We start from the raw sequence: 27,750 nt of genomic DNA, 5'->3' as shown, positions 1-27,750 counted from the left end.
GAAAGTCATAATGCAACTTTATTGACTTTTACTCTTTATACAGTGACTACGTCTTGTTTAACACAATTGAACCTGTCTATTAAAATAGATAACCAAAAATTAAATATTTAGACCATGTAGTCATTTTCATGATTTCTCTCAGTCATTTTCTGAAAACTTGTCCATACTTCAGTCATGTTACATAGCATAAAGCAAATATCTGGTTGAAACATTGCTGGAAAAATGTCATCTTTGCAAGTAAGCTAAATAAGCTCCAGAAACTGACATCTTCTCAGCATGAATGTAAAGAGGAGAGATTCAAGCCAGTGGGCTTTGCCAACAGAAATGAAATAAGTACAGGGCAGCATGTGGGGAGAGAGGGCCGCCCCCTTTGCTTGAGCCTGTTTCTTCATCTGCAGATTTTAGAGATCAGATTATGTCAAGTTCATTTTTTAGCACTAAATTTCAAGTTACACCTTCAAATGCCTCCCTACTCCCTGATATTTCCTGAATTAATCGGTGACACCAATGACCATATATTCTAGTTTTCCTAGGACAGTCTTGGTTTGCATCAATCTTGGTTTGCTCCTCCTTTAATTCTCAAATGTGACCAGGTTAGAAGATAAATTACATGGTTGTCCTACTCACAACCATATCCATTTTAATCTTGTTTTATATTCCTAAGGGAAAATAGGAATTTACTTTTTAACTTACAAATAGAACATTTCATAACTTGCCTTCTCTTAAAAATTTGGAGAAATTTCTGATCCCTTTGTGGGTGGTTTGTGAATTATCAAGAGTCTTTTAAAAACAAAGTAAGTCATAATGTAAATTTTTCTTTTTAAAAACATCACTCAGTGTGCATAATATTGTTAAAACTATTTTCTAGTAACCTTAGAACATTTAGAACTTCTTAAATGTTATGACTAAAATATTTGTGGGAGAATTAATATTCTAGATGATATAATACATTTTAATTATTAAAACAGTCCAAGAATGTCTTCCATCTGACTTTATTAACAATCACAACAATGATCTCAAAAAAATGTTCTGTCAGCAGATGATAGGTCTCATCCTTCCGCGTGGCTATTTGTAAACTGATCAGTTACCAACCTGGGCATATGCCCCTTCCACTGCACAGACAAGCTCTGTGTGCCAATCATTCCCAAATTTTCTTTAAGGCCAGGACTAAAAGTCCTGCCAATCCTCTGAACAACAGCTCGCGTATTATCCAATGAACTTGAAACACTCCTTTCATAGTGAGCAGCACTAAAACAGATTCCATAATTGATTACTCCGTTTCAAGAGAGACATAACATTGCTTGGTTTTCCTGAAGATACAAAGAGTTTCTTAGTTTTATTCAAATATGGACTAGCCCTGATATAAAACACGCCTCATTATGAAGAGCTGTGATTTGTTTCAGAATTTGTTTCTTTTACTTAACCATTTAAGTCCCTACTTGTGGAAATTTCTTATTAAGTGAAATAAATACGAAGTCCATTAGAAGGAAAAAACTTCGCTTAATTAATTGTTTTAAAGATACATGATCACCATATTTCAAAAAATTACTTAAAAAATGAGCTAACGTGTTAGATGGGATGATGCTATGGTGATGAATTTATGTCTGTCCTAACCTAATGGAAACAAAAGGAAAGCTGGCTTTGGCACTTGCTTGCACTTTTCATCTCAATTAGAAAGTATGCCTGAGTTTTTGGATCTGAGATCAGGTTTGCTGGGTAGCCTCAAAGAGCAATTTTCCCTTTTTTTCAAAATTCTTTTGATCATTTCAGACAATTCACCCTTTTGAATGAGAAAGAGTAGAAGAGAGGAATGTTGAATGAGGTTAAGTAAACGGAGAATCTGTCACATAAAGCAAATTTAAATCCTAGTAACAGCATCCATGCAGGACAAACGGAAGCATTATTCTTTTGAAAACATTATTCTTTTAAACAGTGTGTAATGACATCCTCCCTAGAGACTCTTCTCATGAAAGAAAAAAAAATACTTCCTCAGAAGTCACTTTCTAGGTTCCAAGTATAATGAGCGAAGCACAGTTAAAAGTCAAACTTGTTTTTCTTTCTGTAAGAAGGTTCAAAATTAGAAGTGCAAAAAGGTGCTCCAAAGAGTTTCTCAGTATTCTTATTTTCTCTTACATATTGGTATTTCCATGAACAAAAAGGACAAGTAGAAGGAAAAGATCGTTATTACTTTAGACCTATAAATCAGTGAATGTGCTCTTATTATAATATTTGAGCCCAATGGATTTTCCCTTTTCAAGGGAGAAACATATGAGACTCAAATATGCTGAATGTAAGACAGTTTACTCTTAAGTTCCTTTTAAGTAGCTCATTTTTTTATGCTGAAGTATAACTGTGGAATAGGTTTCCAGGAATTGGTGCTGCTGTTACTGCCTGAGGACTTGATTGAAGATAAGTACCAAAATTGTATGGTTTTTTTTTTTTTTTTTAAGATTTTATTTTTTTCCTTTTTCTCCCCAAAGCCCCCCAGTACATAGTTGTATATTCTTCGTTGTGGGTCCTCCTAGTTGTGGCATGTGGGACACTGCCTCAGCGTGGCCTGATGAGCAGTGCCATGTCCGCGCCCAGGATTCAAACCAACGAAACACTGGGCCGCCTGCAGTGGAGTGCGCGAACTTAACCACTCGGCCACGGGGCCAGCCCCCAAAATTGTATGTTGTTAAAAGTTTGGTATTACTTAAATATCAGAAGTTCACTTTTGGAGCCGGCTGGTGGTGTAGTGGTTAAGTTCACGTGCTCTGCTTTGGCGCCCCAAGGTGTACAGGTTCGGATCCCGGGCGCAGACCCAGCACTGCTCATCAAGCCACGTTGTGGCGGCATCCAACACAAAATAGAGAAAGACTGGCACAGATGTTGTTAGCTCAGTGACAATCTTCCTCAAGTAAAAAGAGGAAGATTGGCAACAGATGTTAGCTCAGGACCAATCTTCCTCACAAACAAAAAAGAAGCTGGCTTTTCTTTTAAATGTTTAAAATATGTTTAAGCAACTAAAAAGCAAATAAGCAGCAAAATTACTTCTTTCAATTCAAACACTACATCATAAATTTAGTTAACGCATGTCCAAATAAACATGTCTCTTCAAAGTTTTCAAAATTGTTCCATACGTGTTGAATGTAAAGGAAAAAAGAAGAAAGACACTATAGAAAAATCACAAATATCATGTTTATTTAGCAAAATAAAGTTGAAGAAAGTTTTCTATTAATAAACATAAGAATCACATTCAACTTTCAGATTCCCCGTCTTCTTTGGTATTGAAATCAACGTTTACGATATAAAGTATTTTATTCTGAAGTTTAGTCATTGGATCTACAACAGTTTTCCATATAAGGAAAATAGAAAATTAAGTTACCTATTATTGTCTTATTTATTGAACAACCAATGGATTCATAAAAGCAATCAATTTTGTGTGTGCAAAGACCAACATCATCGAGGAAATAGTCATTCATATATATATGTTTTCTACTGGAAATATATTTTAAGTTTTTAATGATCTTCTGCCATCATTTTACTATGTTATCTGAATAGTAATCCAATATACAGGTGCTGTTATTCACTTAACTAATGAACTACTCTCTAAGGAAGTTGACGCCACCATACCAGGACTTAGCAACATTTATTTTTCAACATGACTACACCATTAAAAAAAATTTCTGTATTTCTCAGAATCGTGTGCTTCAGTCTTTTCATAAAACAGTATCTGGAGATTGCTAATAGCATTAAATTAATATTAATAAAATCCAATTCTATCTAAATCTTTTTTGTGTCTCTTAAGAAAAAATATTACTTAAACCAGACTCTTTGTTTCTTCTTAGAGTAGTCTTAAGTGGACTGCTAAATTAGCCAAGCCAAACACTTCCAGAAACACCGTGTGACAACCGAGCTAGTCTTAGTCCTTTGATAAATTCTTTGCCTGTTCCAATTCTGATTTATCTGCTTTCTTGTGTGAAAATATCTTCCCCTTACTTTGTTAAAATGGATCTGAGAAAAAAAATCCAATGACAAACTAGGGCAATGATTTTTTTTTTTTTGCATAGACTCGTGACCTCAAAATGATGAAGCAATTTATAGCTTCTGTGCTAGCACTGTGACTGGGAACAAGACGAGTACAACCACAATAAAATACAGCTATCTATTAGAAGGACTGCATAAAGACATCTTTGGCCATGGAGGCTCTGGGCCCTCTGGAAATAAGTCAGTTGCATTGCCAACATGACAAAGAAAATAGCAATATTCAGAATCAGGAACAGTCTGGTATATGACGCAGACAGTGACGGGGCTTTGCTGTGAGTAGTTGTCACCATCCGTGCCTGTCCAACCCGGCCTTTCATCAAGCCACCATTTTTGTGTTTCTCATATGTTACATCTGCAAAATCTAAAAGGTCTTTCATTTCTTCATCTTCATCTATGGGCAGTTCTTTCTGTGCCAAAATCTGAGCTTTCTGTCGAATCTTTTTTTCATTGACTTCAATCTGTGCAAAAATATCCGGGACAGCATCCACAAATTTATAGTGTTTGCCTCCCCTTCGGTTTTTCTTTGACTTGCTTTGCTTCTGCTGCTGTTGCTGTGATATGGCAAAAATCCTGTCGATGGCTTCCTCAGTCTGTCTCTTGTCTGAAAATCTCAGCAGGCGCTCAGCAGTCTTCCTAAAGCTAGCTGTGTTCCGGACTCGGGACAGGATCTGCTTCTCCAGCAGCTGGAACACTGGCTTAAAATGCTGCAGGTTCTGTTCCACAATAGCAGCATAGTCTTTCACTTCAGGCACAGTGGTGCTCTTGATGGCGGAACTCCGGTCAAACAGAATTTTCTGACGATCTGCAATGACCTGTGCAAAAGCAGACTGTCCTGTGGTCTCACCTGTCCAAAGGTAAGTGGCATAAGCATGCTCACTGGTGGCTATGAACACATCCAGTTGCTGAGAGTCTCCGTGGATGCTGAAGCTCTGAACATCTACGGATGGCCCTATGAAGAGGTAAGCTGCCCTGGTGATGGGACTTCGGAGGTGCATGGTGACATTCACATAGTTTGTCCCATTGTAGGGATAGCCCCGAGGGTACATCACTGAAGCAAAGGTTGCTTTCTCACTGTAGCCAGTATCATCCATCCAGTACATTTTATAGAGACCATCTCGCTGCCTGATAAAAGCCCCATGGACCCCATCTACCACTGTCTCCTCAAAAGGAAAATCCACATTGTGGAAGAAGCTTGCTGCTGTCTCCAAGGGGCTCTCCTCTCCCAGATGTATTTGATCCACAAGCAGGAGAAGCTGTGGATGCAGGAGGATCAGATTCCTCTGAACATTCTTCAGATTGAGCTGGGGGTTATAAGCTCCCACACCTTCTCCTCGGATGAAAACCACTCCATTTTTCTCCACTGCTGCAACCACTCTCCCCTGACAGCTGGCTGCCAGGTCATGCTTGTATTTAGACCATTTTGATGAGCAGTCTTCTGTGACCTGACCCTCCCAGGGAGAAAAGCAGCTCTTTGACACAGCCGGGGAAAACATCAAAACGTTGTTGAAGAAGGTGTACTTTGGCCCGTAGAGAGCCTCAGTAATGAAAGGCACACCGTTGGGAGCAAAAGTAAATGAGTTTTGATCAGGATGTTCATGCCCTGCGTTAAAATTTCTCCATCCTTTGATCCAATCTTTGTATTTGTTTCTGTGGACAATGTCATATATTGCACGTCCCCCAAGTTTTCCTGACTTAAAGGAAAGGAAAGATCTATCGATTTCTGCAGGCAGTGCACTTCCGTAAGTCACAACACCCCAGTCTTCAAAATAATGCAATGTAGGGGTGCCATAATCTGGAGGAGGAACAGATTTCAAGCTGGCATCATACCTGAAAGAATTAATTTTTAAAAAAGTAAGCAGTTGTCTGATAGAAGTAAAAATAACACACCAGAACTGTGATGCCACATGGTGATGTGGCTGGAGAAAACAACACACAAATGCTTCCCAGAGCACTGGCAGTGGAGACTGGATTAGGGACATTTCTGAACACAGCCACGGATAATCAGCATGTGTAGGGGAGCACTTGGTGAAAGGGAGAGGAAGATATCTTTACAACTGTGATCCTGGGGTTTGAGCCTGACATGATTGCTGCTGCTAACTACTACACGGACAGTCTTCACTTAATCATTTCAGAGCTGCCACCAAACGACTGGGGCTCACAGAATTAAGCACTTCATCCAGACGCCTAGTTGAGGGGCTCCTATCCCAGGGAGCCTCGTGTTAGAGTCTGGACTCTAACAAGCCTTGAGTTGTAATGAAGTATTGTTCTGTAACAACTGATATTACTGAAACTTTTGTAGAGTACATTTTTCCCTCTAAAATAAAAAATTAAGTAGAGTTGACTTTCACATAGTGGATAACATACTGCCAATACTACATCTAAGAATAAAAATGGATAAAATTCAGGAAACGATCTAATACTTGAGGCTTTACAACTGTGGCTGCCACTGCCTAGCCCAGATCCAAAGGTTTTGTTTTATTTTAATCTGAAGATGGTGTCATGCTTTTTGGACAATAAATGGCTTATTTTTATTTAGGATAAATGTTTATATCAAAGTAATACAATAATAAACATTTCACAGTGATTAAGAACACAGGTTTTTGATTCAGAAAGGCTCAAAATATAGTAATGAAGGTGACTGTTTGCTTTGATGATTTGAGATAACAGCCTTGACAGGTTCATAGATCTTGAACCTGTTCATAGATCTTGAGATTTGCTGCTCAAGAGAAGAAAGGCAGACCCTATTCTTAGCTCTTAGATACTTTTCTCTAATCACCTATGGTAGACAATCTTATTGGTGCTTGATTTTGGCTGTTTTGTCTTTGTTGTTCAAGAGTCTCAGTGTCAAGACATCAGAAATTGTGTCTCTACTTAGATCTAGTATAATGTTGGCTTAATTATTATCATTTAACAAATCCAGATACAATCTGAAGTGGCCATCATCCTTCTCTCAGTTTTTGGTCATATCCCTATAAAGGCAGATTTTCAATCGAGTTAGACTTAGTATTAATCTGACTCCTACAACCAGCTTTACAGAACTCTCTTGGTTGCTTATTTATGCGTAAGTGAAAACACTATTAAATAATTACTTCCTACCCCTAAAAGGAGTCAGAATGGTCGCACATTAATATATTCAGTTCATCTGCAAAAATAGTTTTAAAAACTGCTGGCTGAACTGTAGACAGTTACCACTTTACTAATTTTTTTCCCTCCTAATTGTTTAAATTAAAAAAAAAAACAATGAAGAAAAGCAATGAAACCACAGAAGCTTATTTTGGAGTTGAACGCAAATTTCAAGAGCTTGAAAAGACATCAGGAATTAATGATTAACCAGTTCCCTGTAATTTTTATTTTAATTTATTGGATGCCAACAATACATTTGGCAGTACTTAAAAAGGAGACCCTGGCTTCTCCTACTGGGCTTAAAAGATTAAGGCAAAAAAATTACATGGTTGTTTTATTATCAAAGTAAAACTGTCAAATACCGTCAAACACTTAAATAGTTTTGAAAATTTAGTAACAGCTTTGCTTTTAGAAAATTATAATGCTCCATTTACCAAAACAAAACAAAATATTTTACTACCTTTTTTGTTGGTGTGATTTTCAGAATAACCCAGTTTAAATTTTGTGGTTTTCTCTTTATATGATTTCAAAAATGATATCCGTCAAAACATGCATATCTATGAAATAGTGTGAGCCTAGGACATTTGTAATACAAGAAACCAAAAACCGCAAACAGTAATTAGATCCTAAATGTAAGGAAATGTTTCTAACAGAGTTTCCAACACTGTGATATGAATTGAATTGAAGCTACAAGTACTTAGGTGGCACAGAGAAAGGGTTAGAAAGTGCTTTAGGTTAGTTTTTCTTTTTAAGTGCAAAAAACTAGCACATTGTACCCTGGGTACAATTTCTCTTTAAAGCTAGCCCAACGTGTCATACCAGAGAAATTCTGTGTGAAGAGTACACCAGCGCTGCCCTTTGGATGGTGTCCCTGGACCTTCCATCACACGGTTCCTTCTGATTTGGTCAGCCAGCCAATTGCCACTGCCGTTACGCATGACAAATTTATCCAGGAACACTAATTGGCTTTCTGGGCCATAAAACCAGTTGTAATTTGAGTCTGCAATAGCCACAGTTCTTTGAAACCCTGGGGAAAGAAGTTTGACAGAATTAAGATAAATTTAAAACTGCATACTCCCATAAAGGTCTAAACAATGATTTTCAATCCTGATTGCAAATTAGAATCAATTGTGTATCTTGGATAAAAATAGCAAAGCTACAATGCCCACCCTCCACCCTAGACCAGTTAATCAGAATCTCGTTGAAGGCCTTCCACAAATCTTGTGTGCAAGTTTGTATTTGTTATGTGGCATCTTGCCACTGGTAATGGAAATGCCACAACTATTAATGCTTACGTATATTGCCCACCTTCCTAATTTTCGAACGTCTATGCTAAATACCATTATATTTGTATAGATACGTGGATTATTCCCTTGTGCATGGTGAGTTCCTGAATCTGAAATGAGCACTAGCTCTCCCACCAACTCATCTCACATCATAGGCCAAGATAATAACATAAGGTGCTTCAATAAATTGGAAGTTATAAAGTTTAGGGGAGAAACTGAATTTCTATAGGAAGAAAACAATTCGCAGAGAAGATCTTGCCAGTATGTACGGCTGGAAGTTAAAGAAAAGAGAGCAAATACAAAGATCATAGTGGAATAGGTCAGAAAAACAAAAGGAGGTAAGACTGGATATCAGTGTCATGTATTTTAACTCTCTTGTTAGTTACATACAGTCATGAACTGCATAACGTTTTGGTCAACGATGGACCGCGTATACAATGGTGGTCCCATAAGATTAGTACCATATAGCCTAGGCCTATAGTAGGCTTTCCTATCTAGGTTTGTGTAAGGGCTGTAGGGAAGGAAGAAATTTTCCTCTACCATTCTAGATTCTTCTGGTTGGTCTAAGAATTAAATTGACATGCAAAAGATTAACAGGAAAAAAACAAACAAAAAGTTAATAACATACATACGTGGGAGAAACCCAGGAAACCCAAGAAACTCACCAGAATGGCTGAAGCCCTCACCTTAAATACCATCTTCAACTACAGACAAAAGAAGATGTTGGGGATGGGGAGAGTCAGGAGTTTCAAAGGCAAGGAAGGCAATTCATAGGTAGATGAAAAGGAGGAAATGTTTGGAAAACAAGCGTGTGTTTGGCCACACAGAAACAGAAGAACACAGAGGGGAGCCCAACAAACAGGCTTTTCTAAGTTCCTCCCTGTCTACTACCTAGTTCATGTTATGCTAAGGTGACAGCTCTCTCCCTGATACAGATTTTTTAATCTTAATTCTTTTAGGCAGTTAAGGGGGAGATAATAAGAAAAACTTTCTGAGTCTTTTGTTTCTTCTTCACCCTAAAACAATCTTCATGTTAAAGAGACACATTTTGGGGTGACAAATTTTGTTCCCCTTCAGTACACTCTATGATGTTTGCACAACGAAATCACCTAACAACACATTTCTCATAAAATATCCCTGTTGCTAAGCAAGGCACGACTGTATTCATTACTAGAATAGCAATTGTAGAGAAAAAAGAGAAATGTTGTTGAGAACACACTGACTTAACACAGAATCCCTTCTAAAATGCTATCATGACCATACTTACATAATTTACAGCTAATGTTTTTGCTTTTACCAGTTTAGTAAATGCTCTTCCAAGTGAATCTTATTATAAACTGTGATTCTCTGAATCCTCTGAAAGCAGCTGATATGTTTTATGTGTCTTTGAATCCCCTGCCTAGTACAGTGACTGGCATAGAGATATTCAATAAAGGTTTGTTGGATTAATTGACACAAATATATGAATCTCCCTCTTAGAGATGTTTATACTGTCTTTTCCAGCTTAGGAAGCAGCCACATACACAGCTCACAGCACACCCAGGCCTGATCTGGATGGCTGTGAGATCTCAGCTCAAATTACAAAGCTCTGAGATTCCTTAAAGGTTCCTTGCTTTAGATGGGCTTTTTCTTTTTTTTAACCAAGATAAACTACAAAATAGGACTTTTCTGAATGTCTAAGAATAAGCCATAAAACACTAGCCCTCTGAATGTAAGTCTGAACTAAATCTTAATGTGGTTCTCTTGCTCTGAAGTATTTTTTGGATAACTAATCCAATAATGAAGATTCTGTTCAATCCATGCGTATAGAACTGGAGCAAAGAGACTTAACTACTGGATTCTTTGCTGTAGGTCTAGAATCATCATCTAAAAATTGCATTTCATTGGGGAAAAAAACCCATCCGGATAAAAATCTACCTCCTAAACTTTTTCTAATATCTTAGTCCTGTTTAGAAATAAGGAAACTTATGAGGCTTTCCTAGAAGTGAATAAGTTCTTAAATCATATATATCCTTTTGTAGAGCCAGTTTTCTTAAGAGGCTAAGCTACACAGCAACAAGAAATTAGGAGTTTTATAGCAATTCATTTTTTTGGTTAATTTTCTATGTTTTATACTATTTATTTCATTAAAATATTTAAGGAAAATACTAAAGCTCCAACTTAAACATGTAGGTGTAATCTTTAATTTTGAATCATGCCTGTATAATTTGGAAGAAAAAATTAAAAACAAAATAAAATAGTATTGACTGGGGATTACACAAAAAGGAAAACTAACATGTAATCATAAATGTTTAGATTCATGAAAATGAGTCTGTATATGTACCCAAGTTTGTACACATACGAAAATAAAAGTACTGTGGGGCTATTATATTTGAACCATTATGCTCCAAGCTTTACAATACCTAAATCACAAATCCTCATGTAGCTCTCAAAATATTTTAAAAATACTCTTGAATTGAATTCTTCTTTGATTTTTCAAAAAAATCTTTAATCTCAATATGACTCAAACCCCACATTTCTTTTCTTAGTCTAGCTCATTTTCATAATCAGAAAAAAACTCCAATAGTTTAATGTTTTCCCACTTCTGAGTCCTCACTATACCTGGCAGGATGGTTCTATACATAAATGCAAAGTGTTGTTTAAGCCATGGATGGCCAAAGTGGTTGATGTCAAAGTGCCTCTGAACGAGAAACATATACTGGAAGAGTGATCTAGTGGTGTAGCTGCCATATGCAACTCCTTCATAGAGGGAGCCGTCCGTCACCTCTCGGAGCAAGACCAGTGACTTCTCCATGATGCTCAGGACTTGTTTGGTCCATAAGTAAGCTTCTTGAAGATACCCTAAAAGATGAAAACACATGGAAACAATGACTGAGGCTGCAACAAAACATAAACAAAAATACAGCCAAAGAAAACCCTCTGAGTTATCTGGCTAAGTTGCATTACAAATTGCATTTTGTAAAATTCTCACGTATCAACATTATAAATAATATCCTGCTATTCCAGGTTTGTGATGGGTCCATTATATAAGTTAAGAAGTTCTTGAATACAGGTCATTTATTAATTAAATGAAAATAAACCTTTAAATGAGTATCAGTTATCTTCCAATTTTTAACAAACTGAAACCACATCACATCTAAGATTACAAATTGCACATAACTTTGTCTTCAGGAAAAGATCTGTATATTGAAACTTTTATTCAGTTTTCCTAAGAACTACTACTTGAATTTTTGTATGTGTGTGTGAGGAAGATTGTCCCTTAGCTAACATCTATGCCAATCTTACTCTGTTTTGTATGTGGGATGCTGCCACAGCATAGCTTGATGAGTGGTGTGTAGGTCCGCGCCTGAGATACGAATCTGCGAACCCTAGGCCGTGGAAGTGGAGCACATGAACTTAACCAGTATGCCACCAGGCTGTCCCCTGAAAATATTTTTTGAAGTTTATCACTTTACAAAACTTTCACCATTATTTTATAGGATTTGTAATAAGCTGTAAATAGTACAAAGACTAAATTGACAGTCTTTAATTTGGTCGATCATTAGAAGACAATTTTTCATCATTTTTGTGCTTTTCGATTCCTTAGGATCTGAAAAGCCCGCACAGTGGGGTGGAGAGACCATGGGTGTAACAATCTAAGGGTGAAAAAAATCAACTAGGAGTTCAGAATCTGCCAAAAATGAGCTACATGATTTTATTCAAGCACTTCTTCAACCTGTCACATTTTTCAACCTCCCCAACTGGAAATTAAAAGTCTAAAAATTTTTGTAAAATCCTTTTGACTCAGAAATGCTAGCTTTCTATAATTCTTGAGAGACTAGCATTTAGGTAACAACAACTCACATTTCTATAACAGTTATAATTTACACAGCACTGAACACAATCTTACTTAATCCTTTTAACAACTCAATTATGCATTATTACTCCAAAATTACCGAAAGGTTGACTTGTTCAAGACCTCTGGCACATGACTAAAAATGAACAGATCTTTGGTCTGAACCTAGGCCTTTAGATCTAAGGTTTGTTTTATTTGCTTGTATTAAAACATACAACCTATGGAGATAAAATTAAGCTCATTGCCTTCTAATGTGGGTGGAGTCTTGTTGCTTCACTCCCACAGACATGTGTGTGATCATCAGTGCTGAACACTCTACCCCAGCCTACTAGGTGTGCTGGGTGTGGGGGGCTTCCCGAGGCCCAGGTACCACCAGCTCCCAGCCAAAGTCCAAGGTCCTAGGCTAAGTAAGATCCAGCTCCCACCTCATGGGGGCAGCACTGTTCTCAGGCGTGGCTGTGCAGAGGTGACTGTTAATTGTACCCTGGTTCCTTCTCCCATCCAGCTCCACACCTGCCACTGTTCTGGATCATTTTCAGTTTCCATTCTCCAGTCATTAGGGTTTAAAATTCCAATCATCTTCACCTCTTCCTCTCTGTATCCTCCATCTCCAACTAGATACCAATATGACTGATGCTTACAATCTGGCCTGCTATGCATTTCTCCCTGGCTATCACATTACCTGACTTTCCTTATTTTTCCCTTACAGCAACCCTGTTCAGGAGATATGAGGCAAGGCCTACCACCTTTTTAAACTTCATATCTGTCAATATGAGGTATTGATATTGTTATTGATGCCATGCCCTGCATTTTTCTACTATCCATATACCATGCCTGGAATGTTTTCTATTATCCCACTTATCCATATCCTAGGATATGAGAGCTAGGATGAAAACTCATTCTCTTCATTAAGCTTTCCTTAAATTACTGTAAATTAAATTCTATTCCAAGAGAGGCAACAAAATATAGTAGGAAGAGACTGAGCTCTGAGTTTGGCCAGAACTGGATCCAAATCCCAGGCAACTTATATGGTTGATGTGAGAATTAGATAAAATACGGACAAGGATTAGCACACGTCATGTGCTCAATTAGTATCAGTTTCTTTTCCTCTAAGACTGACTTAAAAGTGATAGTTGGTTGATGTGACAAGGGAGAAAGCTAGAATTGGGTAAAATCTGATGCTGGATAATCTAAAAAATGCCTACTAATTCTTATGGGGAATATAATCAAGAGTTAAATTCTTTTAGATTTCCCAGCTTCATGTATATATTTAATATTCTAATAATTCACTGTGATATGGGGGCTGATTTTCTTAAATATAATCTTATTTAATCATTTATAGACTTCCATAGGAGTTGTAATTAAATCAGAATTACAAGAACAAAGAAGATGCAATATTAGCAATTACATAATACATTAAGGCAAAATAGCTTTGCAATCCACAAAAGTCACTTCCAAGTTTGACCTAAATGATCTAGATTGGTGGTTTAAAGTCTTTAGAGAGAAAAAAAAAGTAGCGATATAAGGATACACATCTGTGTTTGACAAACATTCATTTCAAATAATAAACCACCTATTTGGCTTTTGAAAGTTCCATTTATCTCTTCACTGTCAAAATTCTCTGGAAAAATGAATATCCACCACTGATCCTGTGCTATAAGGATATGGCTTGGTACAATCAAAGGCCATAATTAAATAACCTGCAGATTAACGTAACTAGCTGAAATGAGGAAAGAGGTGTCTCTCAATTCTTTAAGAGATGCCCTAGATATTACTTCATCTCATGGGCTTAGTTAGGATCCAAGTATGAACATGTACTAAGACTGGTTATAAAAATGCTTTGCTCTCAACATGGCTACTATGACTGATGTCAACTTGGGCCTCCCCTCGGCCATGTCCACGCACCTTGATTCATCAGAACTAGGCTTCCTGTGAGCAAAGCCATGCAGTTGGTGGGCTGATGATTGTGCAGGTATTGAAATCCCCATCCTCTCCTGTATGAAGTCTCATACATATATCCCGAGGCATTGGCAATCACTTCAAGAAACTTCTCCTGTTGCGTCTTGCTCAGGTAGTTGTACAAGAAGTCATAGGCAGTGGCAAAACCAACCAGGGAGTGAGCAAGCGGGACTTCATCCCAAGGAGCATCTTTCACCAACCTGTAAAGGAAAATAAACCATGCAAATGATTGCAAAGAAGGCTCACAGCTTTCATCACACTTTTTAAATCTCTATTTCTCAGAAGTAAAGGGCACAAGTGAAGATATAATCCAAGAGGTTTAAAGACACAGAATCGACTTCCTTCCATATGAGACCCAAGCGTAAAGTTTGTCTAATGTGAAAATTACAGTGTTAACACTTTTTTTCCTCAGGCTTCTGGCAACATCAAGATGTTGAGAATTTTTACTTTTGATTTCTTACTGTTGATGAGATGTAGAAGAATATATTCAAAGAGATCTGAAGAGACTAACGTGTAGTGGCAGGGCAAAATTCTCTGGAGTACCCATTGAGTTAGTGCTCACCCTCTCTTTTTCACCTGTATAAGAGGTTCTCATTCTATTCTGACAGCTGCCTTGCTAAATCAGTTGAACATGTATATCCCATCTTATTTCCCCTAGGTCAAGGTGAAGGTACCATGGTCTATAGTTTATCGCCTCTCAATCTGTACAGACCCTCTTAGCCAAAGCCATGATGAAGTGAGTGGCTAAAAAACTAGTATAAGTGAGTAAAATGAGCTGATTCTAACTCAGATTTCTACATCTCACTCTTTCTCATAAAATGAACGGCACAGCCTTCGGGTCCTTCGGATATTTTTCATAGAAGTATAAAAGCTGATCTGTGAAGTATTAAACCGTCATTTTCCAGGAAGCCCAATTTCTGCTTGACTTGCTACATTGTTCTGCAAGTATTTTAATAGTGTTAAACAGGAAGCTAAAAAGGATCTTTCACAATCACAATTCTATGGAATTATCCAGAAAACCCTCCCCATCTGTTCAGGATGTATTTGAGTAATCTCTAAGAGAGAGAAACAAATGAAGAGTGTGCTGTACTTGTGGGAGGTGGAAGAAAGTTTTCAACTAGGGATTAAACTAAAGTTTAACATTTCTATGCCATGAGCCTCTTTTGGCAATATAGTGAAGTCTTAGCTTCTTTCTCAATATGTTTTAAAATTCATAAGATACAATACCTAAGGATACAAGGAAATCTATGACTTTGAAATATAACTATCAATATAGATTTTTTTTTTTTAAAGATTTTATTTTTTCCTTTTTCTCCCCAAAGCCCCCTGGTACATAGTTGTGTATTCTTCGTTGTGGGTTCTTTTAGTTGTGGCATGTGGGACGCTGCCTCAGCGTGGTCTGACGCGCAGTGCCATGTCCGCGCTGAGGATTCGAACCAACGAAACACTGGGCCGCCTGCAGCGGAGCGCACGAACTTAACCACTCGGCCACGGGGCCAGCCCCTCAATATAGAAATTTTTAAAAATTGTGATATATGTGTTTCTTTATTAAGGCATTAAACAACAAGATTTGACAGCAGGGATAGTAACTACCACAATTTATAAATAGTAATGAGCATAAACAATGTTCTGAGATGTATACAATAACCATAATATGATATGAAAATATCTGTGAGACCTGTCTGTGACAAAGTTACAGATTCTCCCAATATTACTATAGTTGGTTATCGACATTCATGATTTGGAAGAAATGCTAAATTTCTGTTAGAGTTAGTGAATATTAAGATGCAATATTTTCCCCAAACAAACCCCAGAGACCCCACGTTAAGAATACTTAAAAATATTCCAAGAGACTGCTTCTTCTAGACTGTGTTCTTCTTTTAGGAGTTTCTATCAAAGACATGATCTGGTCACTCTGTCAGAATTTCAAAATCACTCCCAAAACAACAAGATCTCCTTTCCCTTCCTTTTTGTCCTCTTAGCATTTACGTATGTATATGTATAAGTATATGCATACATATACGCATATGTATGCCCTATTAGAATTCAAGTTCTACAAGTGCAGGGTTTTCTTTTCTCCTCTGTTGTATTCACTATTGGGTCCCCAATCCTACAACAGTGTCTGGCACATAGTAGACTCTCAATAAATATTTTTGGAAAGAAAGAATAAATGAAGGAACAAGCCTATAAAACTAGGCCACACTGTTGACAATGAATATGTGATCATTATGAAATCAGGAATTTGGAGGAACCCCTTGGTACTAATAATAATTTCAGGGTTTGGTTAGCTGTGCTGTTGATACAGCTTGGTACTAAAATGATTAAGGTTGATGAGTTTCTTAACCATTGGATCATAGGCAAAGCTACCTTTGCCAGTCAGCTCGCCAGTGTGTGTACTGGTTGCAAACAGACTCTGAAGAGTGTGAACTAATTCCCTACTTCTAGGAAAAAAACAACTCACACTACACACTCACTGCCAGGGTGTTAGGAATCGAGTTTTCACAGACTCGTGGTCTCATTAGTGAGCCAGCCAGAGAATCCAAGTCATTTGTTTCCTAGTCCTGTGCCTCTACACCAGGTCACAATGCATCTGTAAATGACAGCATACACACCTAGCCACGATAAAGCTGACATCAATGAACTGCTACCACCTACTGAACCCCGACACATCTGATTAACCAATCAACTTATTTTTATAGATAAAAGAACATTTAATATAATTCTCATCCATCCGGAAATATTGCTATGCAATTTCGACAAAAATTTCCAAGTTCCTACACACAGCTGCTTATTCCAAGCAGTTTTCAATTCAACAAAATACTAGCACACTGATAAGAAAAAAAGTTTATGGTACCATCAAATTCACCAGTATATCATGATGAAATCTGATCTGTAATAGCTATATTGCTCCAAGGCTATCTAAGTCCTTTACCAGTACAATCTCACCCAGGCTTGGATGCAAAATGCAATAATGGATGGGAGCATATTTTACTGTCACGGAAACCAAAGGAAATTTGCTTCTAGCACATAGATGGCAGCAAAGAAACCATCTTACTCAATGTGATCCTAACTAGGAGTTAATAAATTTACTGGAAAAGCTGGTTAAATGCAGAATCATAAAAAAATGATACAGGTATTAATTTATGAATTTTATTTCAACTTAAAATATCTCTATGTACACATATTCATCAGTCTTTTGAAGGTGAGCTAAAGGCCCTTTCTTTGAATATGGGTCTACAGATCAGTTTCATTGTTATTTCCTGCAAAGAACACATATAACACACCATCACAATTTACAGCTTTGGTTTCTTTATAACATAGGAAGAAATTAAAGACACATATGAAGGAATGTAGAATCCTTCTAGATTTTTGTGAATTTTTCCCTAAACCTTTATAAATCTCATCCACACTACATTATGACATCAATTTCTATAGTAACTCATTCCAAGGCATTTAAGTTGGTTTTAGAAACATTAGTTCTTTTTCTTTTTGAACTCACATTTACTCTATTTATAAAATATTATTAAAATTGTGTAATTACAGGTATTAGTGAAAGTGGCAAAAACTGGTTTGAGAACAAATACAACTGACATTTCCTAAGCACATAACTCAACTGCTGGGAACAGAAATGAACTGTCATGGGGGAGGGAGCCTACCAACCTTGACATTCAGCATTCTGTGAGAGTTGCTGCCAGGTTACCCAAGGAACGGTGGTTAATTTCACCGGCAAGTCAGTTAAGAGCAGGTTAGTTAGGAAAACTTTTACTGTAGCCCTCCTTTTATAAGCTATTATTTCTCCCCTTAGAGAGCTGTTCTTAAAGTAAGGTCCATGGGCCCCTGGGGTCTCTGAGACTCTTTTAGGGGATCCTCAATTAAAAATTATTTCCATAATAATACCAAGATATTATATGTTGATATTTGAATTGATGGTACAAAAGCACTAATGGGTTAAAAATGCTGTACTTAAAGACTTTTCTGATGAGGTCAGTGATAACAAGTGTGATTTATTTTTATACTGTATAACTAAATGTGTCAACATTTGGAAGACTGGAATAACTCAGCGAACCACATTCAAAATAAAATGGCATGATATTACAAAACCATGTATAATAGATAAAAGAGCCATTGGAAGTGCAAAATATACCAATGGATTTTTTACCAATTAATTGGTAAAGATACCAATTAAAAAATATGAGGAACTCATTAACATGGTTTCAGATTCCACACTGAAACTAACTTTTATGAAACAGATTCCACAAAATTTTTTTTTTTTTTCCTGAGGAAGATTTGCCCTGATCTAGTATCCACTGCCAGTTGAGTGGTGTAGGTCTGTGTCCAGGAACTGAATTATGGCCCCCAAAGCAGAACATGTTGAACTTAACCACTAGGTCACTGAGGCTGGCCCTGAAACTAACTTTTTCAAAACTACCACTTGTCAAGTTCTAGCAAAGTATCATTATCTGAAAATATTCTTAAAATACTCCTCCTTCTTTAATCACATATCTCTATGAAGCTGGATTTTCTTCATACACCACACTGCAACAGACTGAATAGAGAAGCGGACATGCAAGATCTGCAAAAATGCAAAACAATGACCTTCTTCACACTAAATACTTTTTGTTTTCAAAAATATAGTTATTTTTTTCTAAAGATATATTATCTGTTACTATGAAATGGACTTATTTTTCAAATGAATGCATAAATATTTTTAAAATTTCCAAGTTTTCATTTCTAGTGTGGTAAATATTGATAGGTATAGCCCACATAAACAAAGTTCCTTGATGTCCTCATTAACTGTAAAGAATGTAAAAGAGTTCAGAGGCCAAAAAGTTTAAAAAGTGCTGTCTAGAATATTTTTTTTTAAGATTTTATTTTTCCCTTTTTCTCCCCAAAGTCCCCCAGTACATAGTTGTGTATTCTTCGTTGTGGGTCCTTCTAGTTGCGGCATGTGGGACGCCGCCTCAGCGTGGTTTGATGAGCAGTGCCATGTCCGCGCCCAGGATTCGAACCAATGAAACACTGGACCGCCTGCAGTGGAGCGCATGAACTTAACCACTCGGCCACGGGGCCAGCCCCTAGAATATTTTCAAAGGTGAATTTATGTGAAACAGAATGAACTGAACAAAGAAACAAATTATTAATTGACTGGTTGAGGGGTAGGGTGTTGGTGGGGAAAGACATAGATTTTATCATAATGTGCTGCTTCCATGAATCAAGTTGTGACTGTAAAAGGAAGAAAAGAGGCATAAAAATCTTTCCAAAGTTTAGTAGCTTCATTAATCTGAATTTTTATAACACTTTTATATGGACAGACTACTTCCATTATCACAAAGGCTTTTTGAACTATGTACAGAGTACAACGGCAGGCAATCTAAGAAGTCTGTATTAGTCAATATTTCACAGCTTACTTGATGAAATCATAAAAAAAAATCTGATAACAATGTTGGCATCTGTTTTTATTTGTATAGTTTTGAGTTTAAGAGGATCAAATGGGGGCCAGCCTGGTGGCACAGTGGTTAAGTTCGAGTGTTCTGCTTCAGTGGCCCGGGGTTCACGGGTTTGGATCCTGGGTGTGGACCTACACACTGCTCATCAAGCCATGCTGTGGCAGTATCCCACACAAAAAATAGAGGAAGACTGGCACAGATGTTAGCTCAATGATAGTCTTTGAGCAAAAAGGCAAAGAATGGCAACAGATGCTAGCTCAGGGCCAATCTTTCTCACCAAAAAATAAAAATAAAATAAACTTTTAAAAAGAGATCCAATGACTATATTTAAATTTTTTCATATAGTTTTAAAAGATATATAGTCTGCAGAAAATCATTATCTGGGGAAAGATTAATACTTAGTATTAGAAAGTTCACAGAATACTCTGCATAGTACTATTTAAAGTTTTATACTGTTTCATTTACACAAATACTGTTAAAATATATACTTGGAAGAAGAGAAGTTCTGTATTTAAAATTTAAGAGGTGTCAAGAGATCACTGATACTTATTTAAATGAACCAGCAATATACAAAAACTAAATACTAGGAAAAATGAGACAACTCATAACTCTCTTTATCATGTTATTATGATTATTAGTCCTGTTTCCTAGCACTTTTTACAGCCTAACAATTTTATACCAGACTTTTCCATATGTAACTATATTTTGAAGGTCATAATTTGATCCATGGTATAGACAAATCTATGTATTTAAAAAAGTACATTTAAATGAGGCTCTGCTGCTTATTAAACCTTTTCCAAAAAGCAGCAGAACTCAAATCAATCCTTCTTTTTCTCATTTTGAGCTAACATATGGTTTTATAAACCTATAAATTATTTACTTAGTAAATTCATAAAGTAGAAGATTCATGTTTAAAAATCTGGTTTACTTTAGACACTAGATATTTATGTAAATGCAAATTTAAGAGAAAATGAAACAAGCTTTAAAAGAATTATGAATTTAAATGTAGAACACAGCAATGAACTCTTTAGAAATCCCCAAGTGTAGACTTTACAGGGTAGAACAGACAACTTTCCCTTTGCCAGCTTCCCTCCTGCTGTGTCTACCAGACACAAGCCACACCTCTGCCTACAGGGTGTACTTCTCACACTATCCAAATATGCCAAAATAAGGTCAATTCAACTTTTAAAATGTAAATTAGCCTATTCATTCTAAAAGTCTCCTGAAGACATTAACCTGACGGAGAGTCATTCAATTTTCAACCAAATGCCTTTGTGTGCTTGGAAACAACCTCCAGAAAGTTCGGAGTCATATATTACCACTGCTTTTAAAAAGATGACTAATGGCAGCTGTGATTCATCTTTTTTCCCTCCATTAAGTTAAATGGGAAAACTAGCCATGAATGTTAAATGTCAGTAATATGCTAAACTTTGTAAGTAATTCCTATAAAATTTAACCAAAGGAAGTGGATTTCTAACCCATGCAGCCCCGCCTGTGAAGTGCCCTGGGGCCTTGACACTGATTTGCCAAGAAGAGCAGAGTAAGCCTGGAATACAGAGAAACTTGATCTAGGGGTCTCTGAGTGGGTGGCCAGCTATCCAAGGGGCATATGCAACTAAACTCTGGCCTGGCTTGTTGTCCATATTCTACGTGTTTGATCAGGTAGCGAATGGGTGGCATTTGAATTGATGTGTCAAGCAAAATTCACTATTTATAGCTGGGAGGAAAGAGAGAAGTTATACTTCATATTAATTAAGTACATAGTATGTGCCAAGTCCTTTACATACGTGATTTCATTCAATCTTCAAGACTCACCTTAGGTATTGCATGCCCATTTTCCAGACTGTAAAAGTGCTATTCAGATAAGAAAATTACTTGTTCAAGGTCACCTAGTTAAGTAAATGGTGAAGCCAAGAATGGAATCCAGGACTATCTGAATCTAGCATTGTTTTTACTTCTTCCTGGTGAGGAAATGCACTGTGCTTTCAAAGAAAGTCACGAAGTTTGGAATAAGAACCCAACCAGAAGAAAGTGCTAGGGGTAGCAGACGTACCAAGAGCTAGGCAGAAGGACACTTATGCTGAAATACAACACAGGGTTCCAAGCTCTGCCATTTTCATGACACCAAGACAGATAAAAGGCAAGAGATGAGAGAAAAGGGGCAGATATCAGAAGAGATACACATTTCTGTGTTCAGATGGTTGCTCAGGGTCCACCCAAGGAACATGAGATACCAGTTATGTAGAATTCCTGAAACAACTCTTCCTCTCCCCACGGACTTCTAATGAGCCCGGGGCTCCTAATGTACTGCTCCATGAAGAGTGGGTCCAGGAGCTGTGGACCTGAACCTGGATGCTCAGAAACTTTAGCCCTTAAGCTAGCTGGCTAGAAGACAGGGAAATGGATAATGAATGAGCTTTCCTTTTTCAACATCTACTTTGCTCCCTACTTGGGAACAATTGCTAGAAGGATAACAGTAAGATAGAATAAGAACTGACTGTATATTAAGATACCTTCAGGGAAAACAACATACCAGCCCTGAAATGTAAAAGACCAATTTCTCCCACAATCTAGATTTCTATATTCATTAAATTATTGGCTTCAAGATAGCAGAACACTACCATTTAATTTCATTTTAAAGCTAAGAATTCAATATCCCAAGTATTAAATTCTAATATATAAAAATTTAGGTCAGTTTGGCCCCACTCAAGCAGAATATTGAGGAGTCAATTATGCAAAAGCAGAAACTAAAGAAAATATTCTTTTTAAATTAAAATGTTCTAGATGATTTTCAGAGAAAATGAATTAATCTGAATGTCAAAGCAAGCTAATGTGAATAAAATGTGGAGCAGTGTTATTAAATGCGAAGGCACAGCCATGTCATTATTCCAATGTTTAATTCACTGACACCAAGTCTTACCCAAATATCCAAGTATTGGCATCCATTGAAATGGAATCAAACAGCATTTATAATTGTTATCCCTTTTAGCTGACCAAGGGTGCTTTGGGCTAGTGTCCAGCCTTAAAAGGTAACAGGGAGAAACATGATAGGTAAGATGATTCAAATTTGATAACAGGATCTCTGTTTTGTCAGAATGGCAGAGCTCAAAGGACTAGGGTTAAAAACAGGCTTACCTACCAAATGTTTATGACAAATTATGAAAGAATCTGTTATAATGGAGAAATTCTGAAAGCTGGAAAGGTGCTAGGAGAAAATAACGCAGACTTGCCTCTACTGTTCAAAAAGCTTAATCACATTATTTTTGGCCATTTAAAAAAGTAGCTTGGTATTTTATATGTTTAACATGCTTTATGTTTATATGCGTAAAATATAAAATATGTTTCAAAAAGTTCAATTGGACAACTTATTGATGCCATCGCTTCAGTCAATGACTTTGCAAGCATCCAGTGATCATGTGAGAAGCAATGCCTGGAACTAGTCAATCTGATTGTAAGAAAAAAATTAAACATGCAACAACAGCCAGCGAAGTCAATGAAAAGAAGAACAATGATGGAGAGTGGCTAGCTCTGCCAGAGAAGAAAACATACTGTAAAACTTCACTAATCAAAACAGACTGGTATGATGTATGAACAGAAGGAAACACCAATGGAGCAAAACAGAAAGAGGTGCAAATCCTGGAAATTTGATATGTGATAAAGGCAGCTTCAAGAATCAGTAACAAGTTATATTGGAACAACTGGATAGTCATTTGAAAAAACATAAAATTGAATCCAAATCTCACAGAATACAATAAAATAAACTCTACATAAATTAGGCATCTAAATATAAAATATGAAGTCAATTATTAAAATATGAATACAATTATTAAAAGAAAATATAGATGAATTCCTTTGTGAATTCCAACTATGACTGAAAAACAAGAAGCACTAGAAGAAACGACTGATCATTTTGGCCATATGAGACTTTAAAAACAACTTTTGCATGGGGAAAAAGACACCACAAGCAAAGTCAAACACAAATAACAAACTGGGAAAAATATTGGCATCATTTATCTCAAATACAGCTATACTTATCCTAATATACAAAAGGCTCTTAAAGTCATGAAAATCTCATTAGAAAAAATGAACAAAGGATAAACAAGACAGTTAACAAAAAAGAAAGGTAAATACTCCCCCCAAATTCTCATCTCTACTTATAATAAAAGAAATGTAAATTAAATCTACAACAGGTAACATCCAGATTAATAAAAACATCAAAGTATCACAAACACTCTAGCAAAAGCTGTGGATAACCAGGCACAGTCTTAAAATGCTGTTACAGGTGTAAAATAGTAAAAATCCTGTGGCGTTTGACAACATTTAACAAAACTATGTAAACATATCATCTTTTGACCAGTAATATAACTTACAATACTTATACCCCAAAGATATACCTCCATAAATACAGAACCACATGTGCAGAAGGTTATCATGGCATTATTTGTAATATGATTGTGACATGGCATATTGTAAACTACGCAAATGTTTCAAATATTTAAGATTAAGTATGTCAGAAATAAATAGTGACATAAAATGACTTGGGATTTGATTCAAAATAAAATGAATAAAGGAAAATGTTCCCAACAAAAAAACAAAATAAATCTCTAGAAACCAATCTTAGTAAAATGGAGATGAGTGATTTACCTGATAGAGAGTTCAAAATAACGGTCATAAAGTGCTTACCAAAGTCAGGAGGGCAATGAAGGAACAAAGTGAGCATTTCAACAAAAGGACAGAAAATATTAAAAAAGTGCCAAACAGGAACCATAGAGCTGAAGAATTCAATAACAATCTGAAAAGTTCAACAGAGGCATTCAACAGCAGACCAGATCAAGTAGGAAAAAGAAACCACCAAACTTAAAGACAGGGCAGTGGAATTCACCCAATCAGAGAAGCAAAAAGGAAAAAGAATGAAAAAGAGTCAAGATAGCTTACAGGACTTATAGGACACTATCAAGAGGATAAATGTACCTATTATAGGGGTCTCAGAAGGAAAAGAGAGAGAAATGGGTAGAAATTTACTCAAAGAAATAATGGATGAAAACTTCCCTAAACTAGGGGAAAAGAAACAGACATCCAGATACAGGTTGCCCAAAGAGTATCAAAAAAGATGAATCTAAAGAGACCCACAACAAGAAACATAATTAAATTGTTAAAAACTAAAGATAAAGAGAGAATCTTAAAAGTAGCAAAAGAAAAGCAACTTGTAACATACAAGGGAACTCCATAAGTCTCCGAGCAGATATTTTAGCAGAAACCTTGTAGGCCAGAAGGGAGTGGGATAATATATTCAAAGTGCTGGAAGAAAAAACTGCCAATCAAGAATATTCTACCCAGGGGGCTTGCCCGGTGGTGCAGTGGTTAAGTTCACATGTTCCGCTTTGGCGGCCTGGGGTTCGCCAGTTTGGATCCCGGGTGTGTACATGGCACTGCTTGGCAAGCCATGCTGTGGCAGGTATCCCATGTATAAAGCAGAGGAAGATGGGCACAGATGTTAGCTCAGGGCCAGTCTTCCTCAGCAAAATGAGGAGGATAGGCAGCAGATGTTAGCTCAGGGCTAATCTTCCTCAAAAAAAAAAAAAGAATATTCTACCCAGCAAAGCTGTGCTTCAGAATTGACAGAGAGATAAAGAGTTTTCCAGACAAAAAGCTGAAGGAGTTCATCAGCACTAACCAGCCTTACAAGAAATGTTAAAGGGAGTTCTTCAACCTGAAACAGAAAAACACTAATTAGTAACATGAAGACATACGAAAGTCTAAAACTCACTGGTAAAATATATACTTAAATTCAAAATACTCTAATATTTTAAGGCGGTGAATGAATCACTTATAACTCTAGTACAAATTTTAAAGGAAGAAAATATTTAAAATAACTATAACTACAATAATTTGTTAATGGATACACAATATAAAATATGTAAATTGTGACATAAAAACATAAAATGTGATGGGAAGGAGTGTAAAAATAGAGCCTTTATATATGTTAGAAGTTAAGTTATTAGCTTAAAATAGACTGTTATAACTATAAAATGTTCTATGTAAGCATCATGGTAACCACAAAGCAAAACATCTATAGTTAGGTATGCTAAAGTAAAGTAAAAGAAATCAAAGCATATTGGTACAGAAAATCATCAAATCAGAAAGTAAGAGAGGATGAAAGAAACAAAAGAACTACAGAATAGCTAGAAAACAATTAATAAAATGGCAACAGCAAGTTCATAACTATCAATAATTACTTTAAGTGTAAATAGATTAAATTCTCCAATCAAAAGACATAGAGAGGCTGAATGGATTTAAAAATCAGACCCATCTATACGCTACCTACAAGAGACTCACTTCAGCTTTAAGAACACACATAGACTGAACGTGAAGGTAGAGAAAAAGACATTCCATGCAAATGGAAACCAAAAGAAAACAGGGGTAGTTATACTTATATAACACAAAATAAACTTTAAGCCAAAAATGGTAACAAGAGACAAAGAAAGTCATTACATAAGGATAAAGGGGTCAACTTATCAAGAGGATATGACATTTATAAATATTTATGCACCCAACATAAGAGCACCTAAATATATAAAGAAAATATTAACAGATCTGAAGGAATAAATAGCTATAAAATAATAGTTGGAGACTTCAGTATCTCACTTTCAACGATGGATAGATCATCCAGGCAGTAAATCAATAAGGAAACATCGGACTTAAAGTACACATCAGACCAGATAGACCTAACAGACATATACAGAACATTCCATCCAACAGCAGCAGAATACACATCCTTCTCAAGTCCATGCAGAACCTTCTCTAGCATATATCATGAGTTAGGTCACAAAATAAGTTATAATAAATTTAAGAAGATTGAAATCATAGCAAGCATCTTTCCCAACCACAATGGTATGAAACTAGAAATCAATTATAAGAAGAAAACTGAACATTCACAAAAATGTGGAGATTAAACAACATGCTTCTAAGCAATCAATGATGAAACCAAAAGGAAAATAAAAAAATATCTTGAGAGAAATGAAAATGGAAACACAACATACCAAAACCAATGGGATGCAGCAAAAGCTGTTCTAAAAGGGAATTTCATAGTAACAAATACGTACATTAAGAAAAAAGAAAGATTTCAAATAAGCTAACTTTACACTTCAAAGAACTAGAAAAATAAGAACTAACTAACACCAAAGTTAGTAGAAGTAAGAAAATAACAAAGAAAGACAGGAATAAATAAAATAGAAACTAAAAAGGCAATAGAAAAGATCAATGAAACTAAGAGCTGGTTTTTTGAAAAGAAAAACAAAATTGGCAAACTTTTAGCTAGACTAACTAAGAAAAAAGAGAAAGATTCTAATAAATAAGAAATGAAAGAGGAGACATTTCAACTGACAACACAGAAATACTGAGGATCATAAGAAAATATTATGAACTATTATACACCAACAAATTAAATAAATTAGAAGAAATGGATAAATTCCTAGAATTATACAACCTACCAAGAATGAATCATGAAGAAATAGAAAATCTGAACAGACTAAATACTAGCAAGGAAATGTAATCAGTAATCAAAAACCTTCCAGCAAAGAAAAGTCCAGGACTAGATGGCTTCACTGGTGAATGCCACCAAACATTTAAAGATGAATTAAAACCAATCCTTCTCAACTCTTTCAAAAAACATAAAATGAGGGGAAACTTCCAAATTCATTTTATGAGGCCACTATTACCCTGATATCAAAGGCAGACAAAGGACACTACAAGAAAAGAAAATTACAGGCAATATCCCTGATGAACACAGATTCAGAGCTCCCCAACAAAATATTGGCAAACTGAATTCAGTAATACATTAAAAGGATCATACACCATGATCAAGTAGGATTTATTCCAGGGATGCAAGGATTGCTCAACATGCACAAATCAATAAATGTGATAAAATGAAGAATAAAAATCATATGATCATCTCAATAGATGCAGAAAAAGTATTTGACAAAATTCAACATCCTTTCATGATAAAAACTCTCAACGAAGAAGGCACAGAAGGAACATACCTCAACATAATAAGGGCCATATATGACAAGCC

General features: G+C 36.3%; 1 protein-coding gene across 8 annotated transcripts in view; it reads right to left on the bottom strand.

Annotated features, from left to right (window-relative positions):
• Window positions 1–3,160: 3,160 nt before the first annotated feature.
• The window catches only part of DSE (dermatan sulfate epimerase), a 72,148-nt gene continuing 47,558 nt past the window's right edge, over window positions 3,161–27,750 (bottom strand). For all 8 annotated transcript variants that reach the window (XM_001502677.7, XM_070223675.1, XM_070223672.1 and 5 more), the window contains 4 exons: window positions 14,179–14,432; window positions 11,040–11,279; window positions 7,972–8,179; window positions 3,161–5,856 (listed from right to left, as the gene is read on the bottom strand). In XM_001502677.7, coding sequence (XP_001502727.2) covers window positions 4,095–5,856; window positions 7,972–8,179; window positions 11,040–11,279; window positions 14,179–14,432 — 2,464 coding nt within the window. In that variant the 3' untranslated portion in view covers window positions 3,161–4,094. The remainder of the gene's footprint in view (window positions 5,857–7,971; window positions 8,180–11,039; window positions 11,280–14,178; window positions 14,433–27,750) is intronic.

This window comes from Equus caballus, chromosome 10 (assembly GCF_041296265.1).
Source record: "Equus caballus isolate H_3958 breed thoroughbred chromosome 10, TB-T2T, whole genome shotgun sequence".
NCBI classification, from domain to species: Eukaryota; Metazoa; Chordata; class Mammalia; order Perissodactyla; family Equidae; genus Equus; species Equus caballus.
This window is presented reverse-complemented; position numbering and strand designations above follow the sequence as displayed.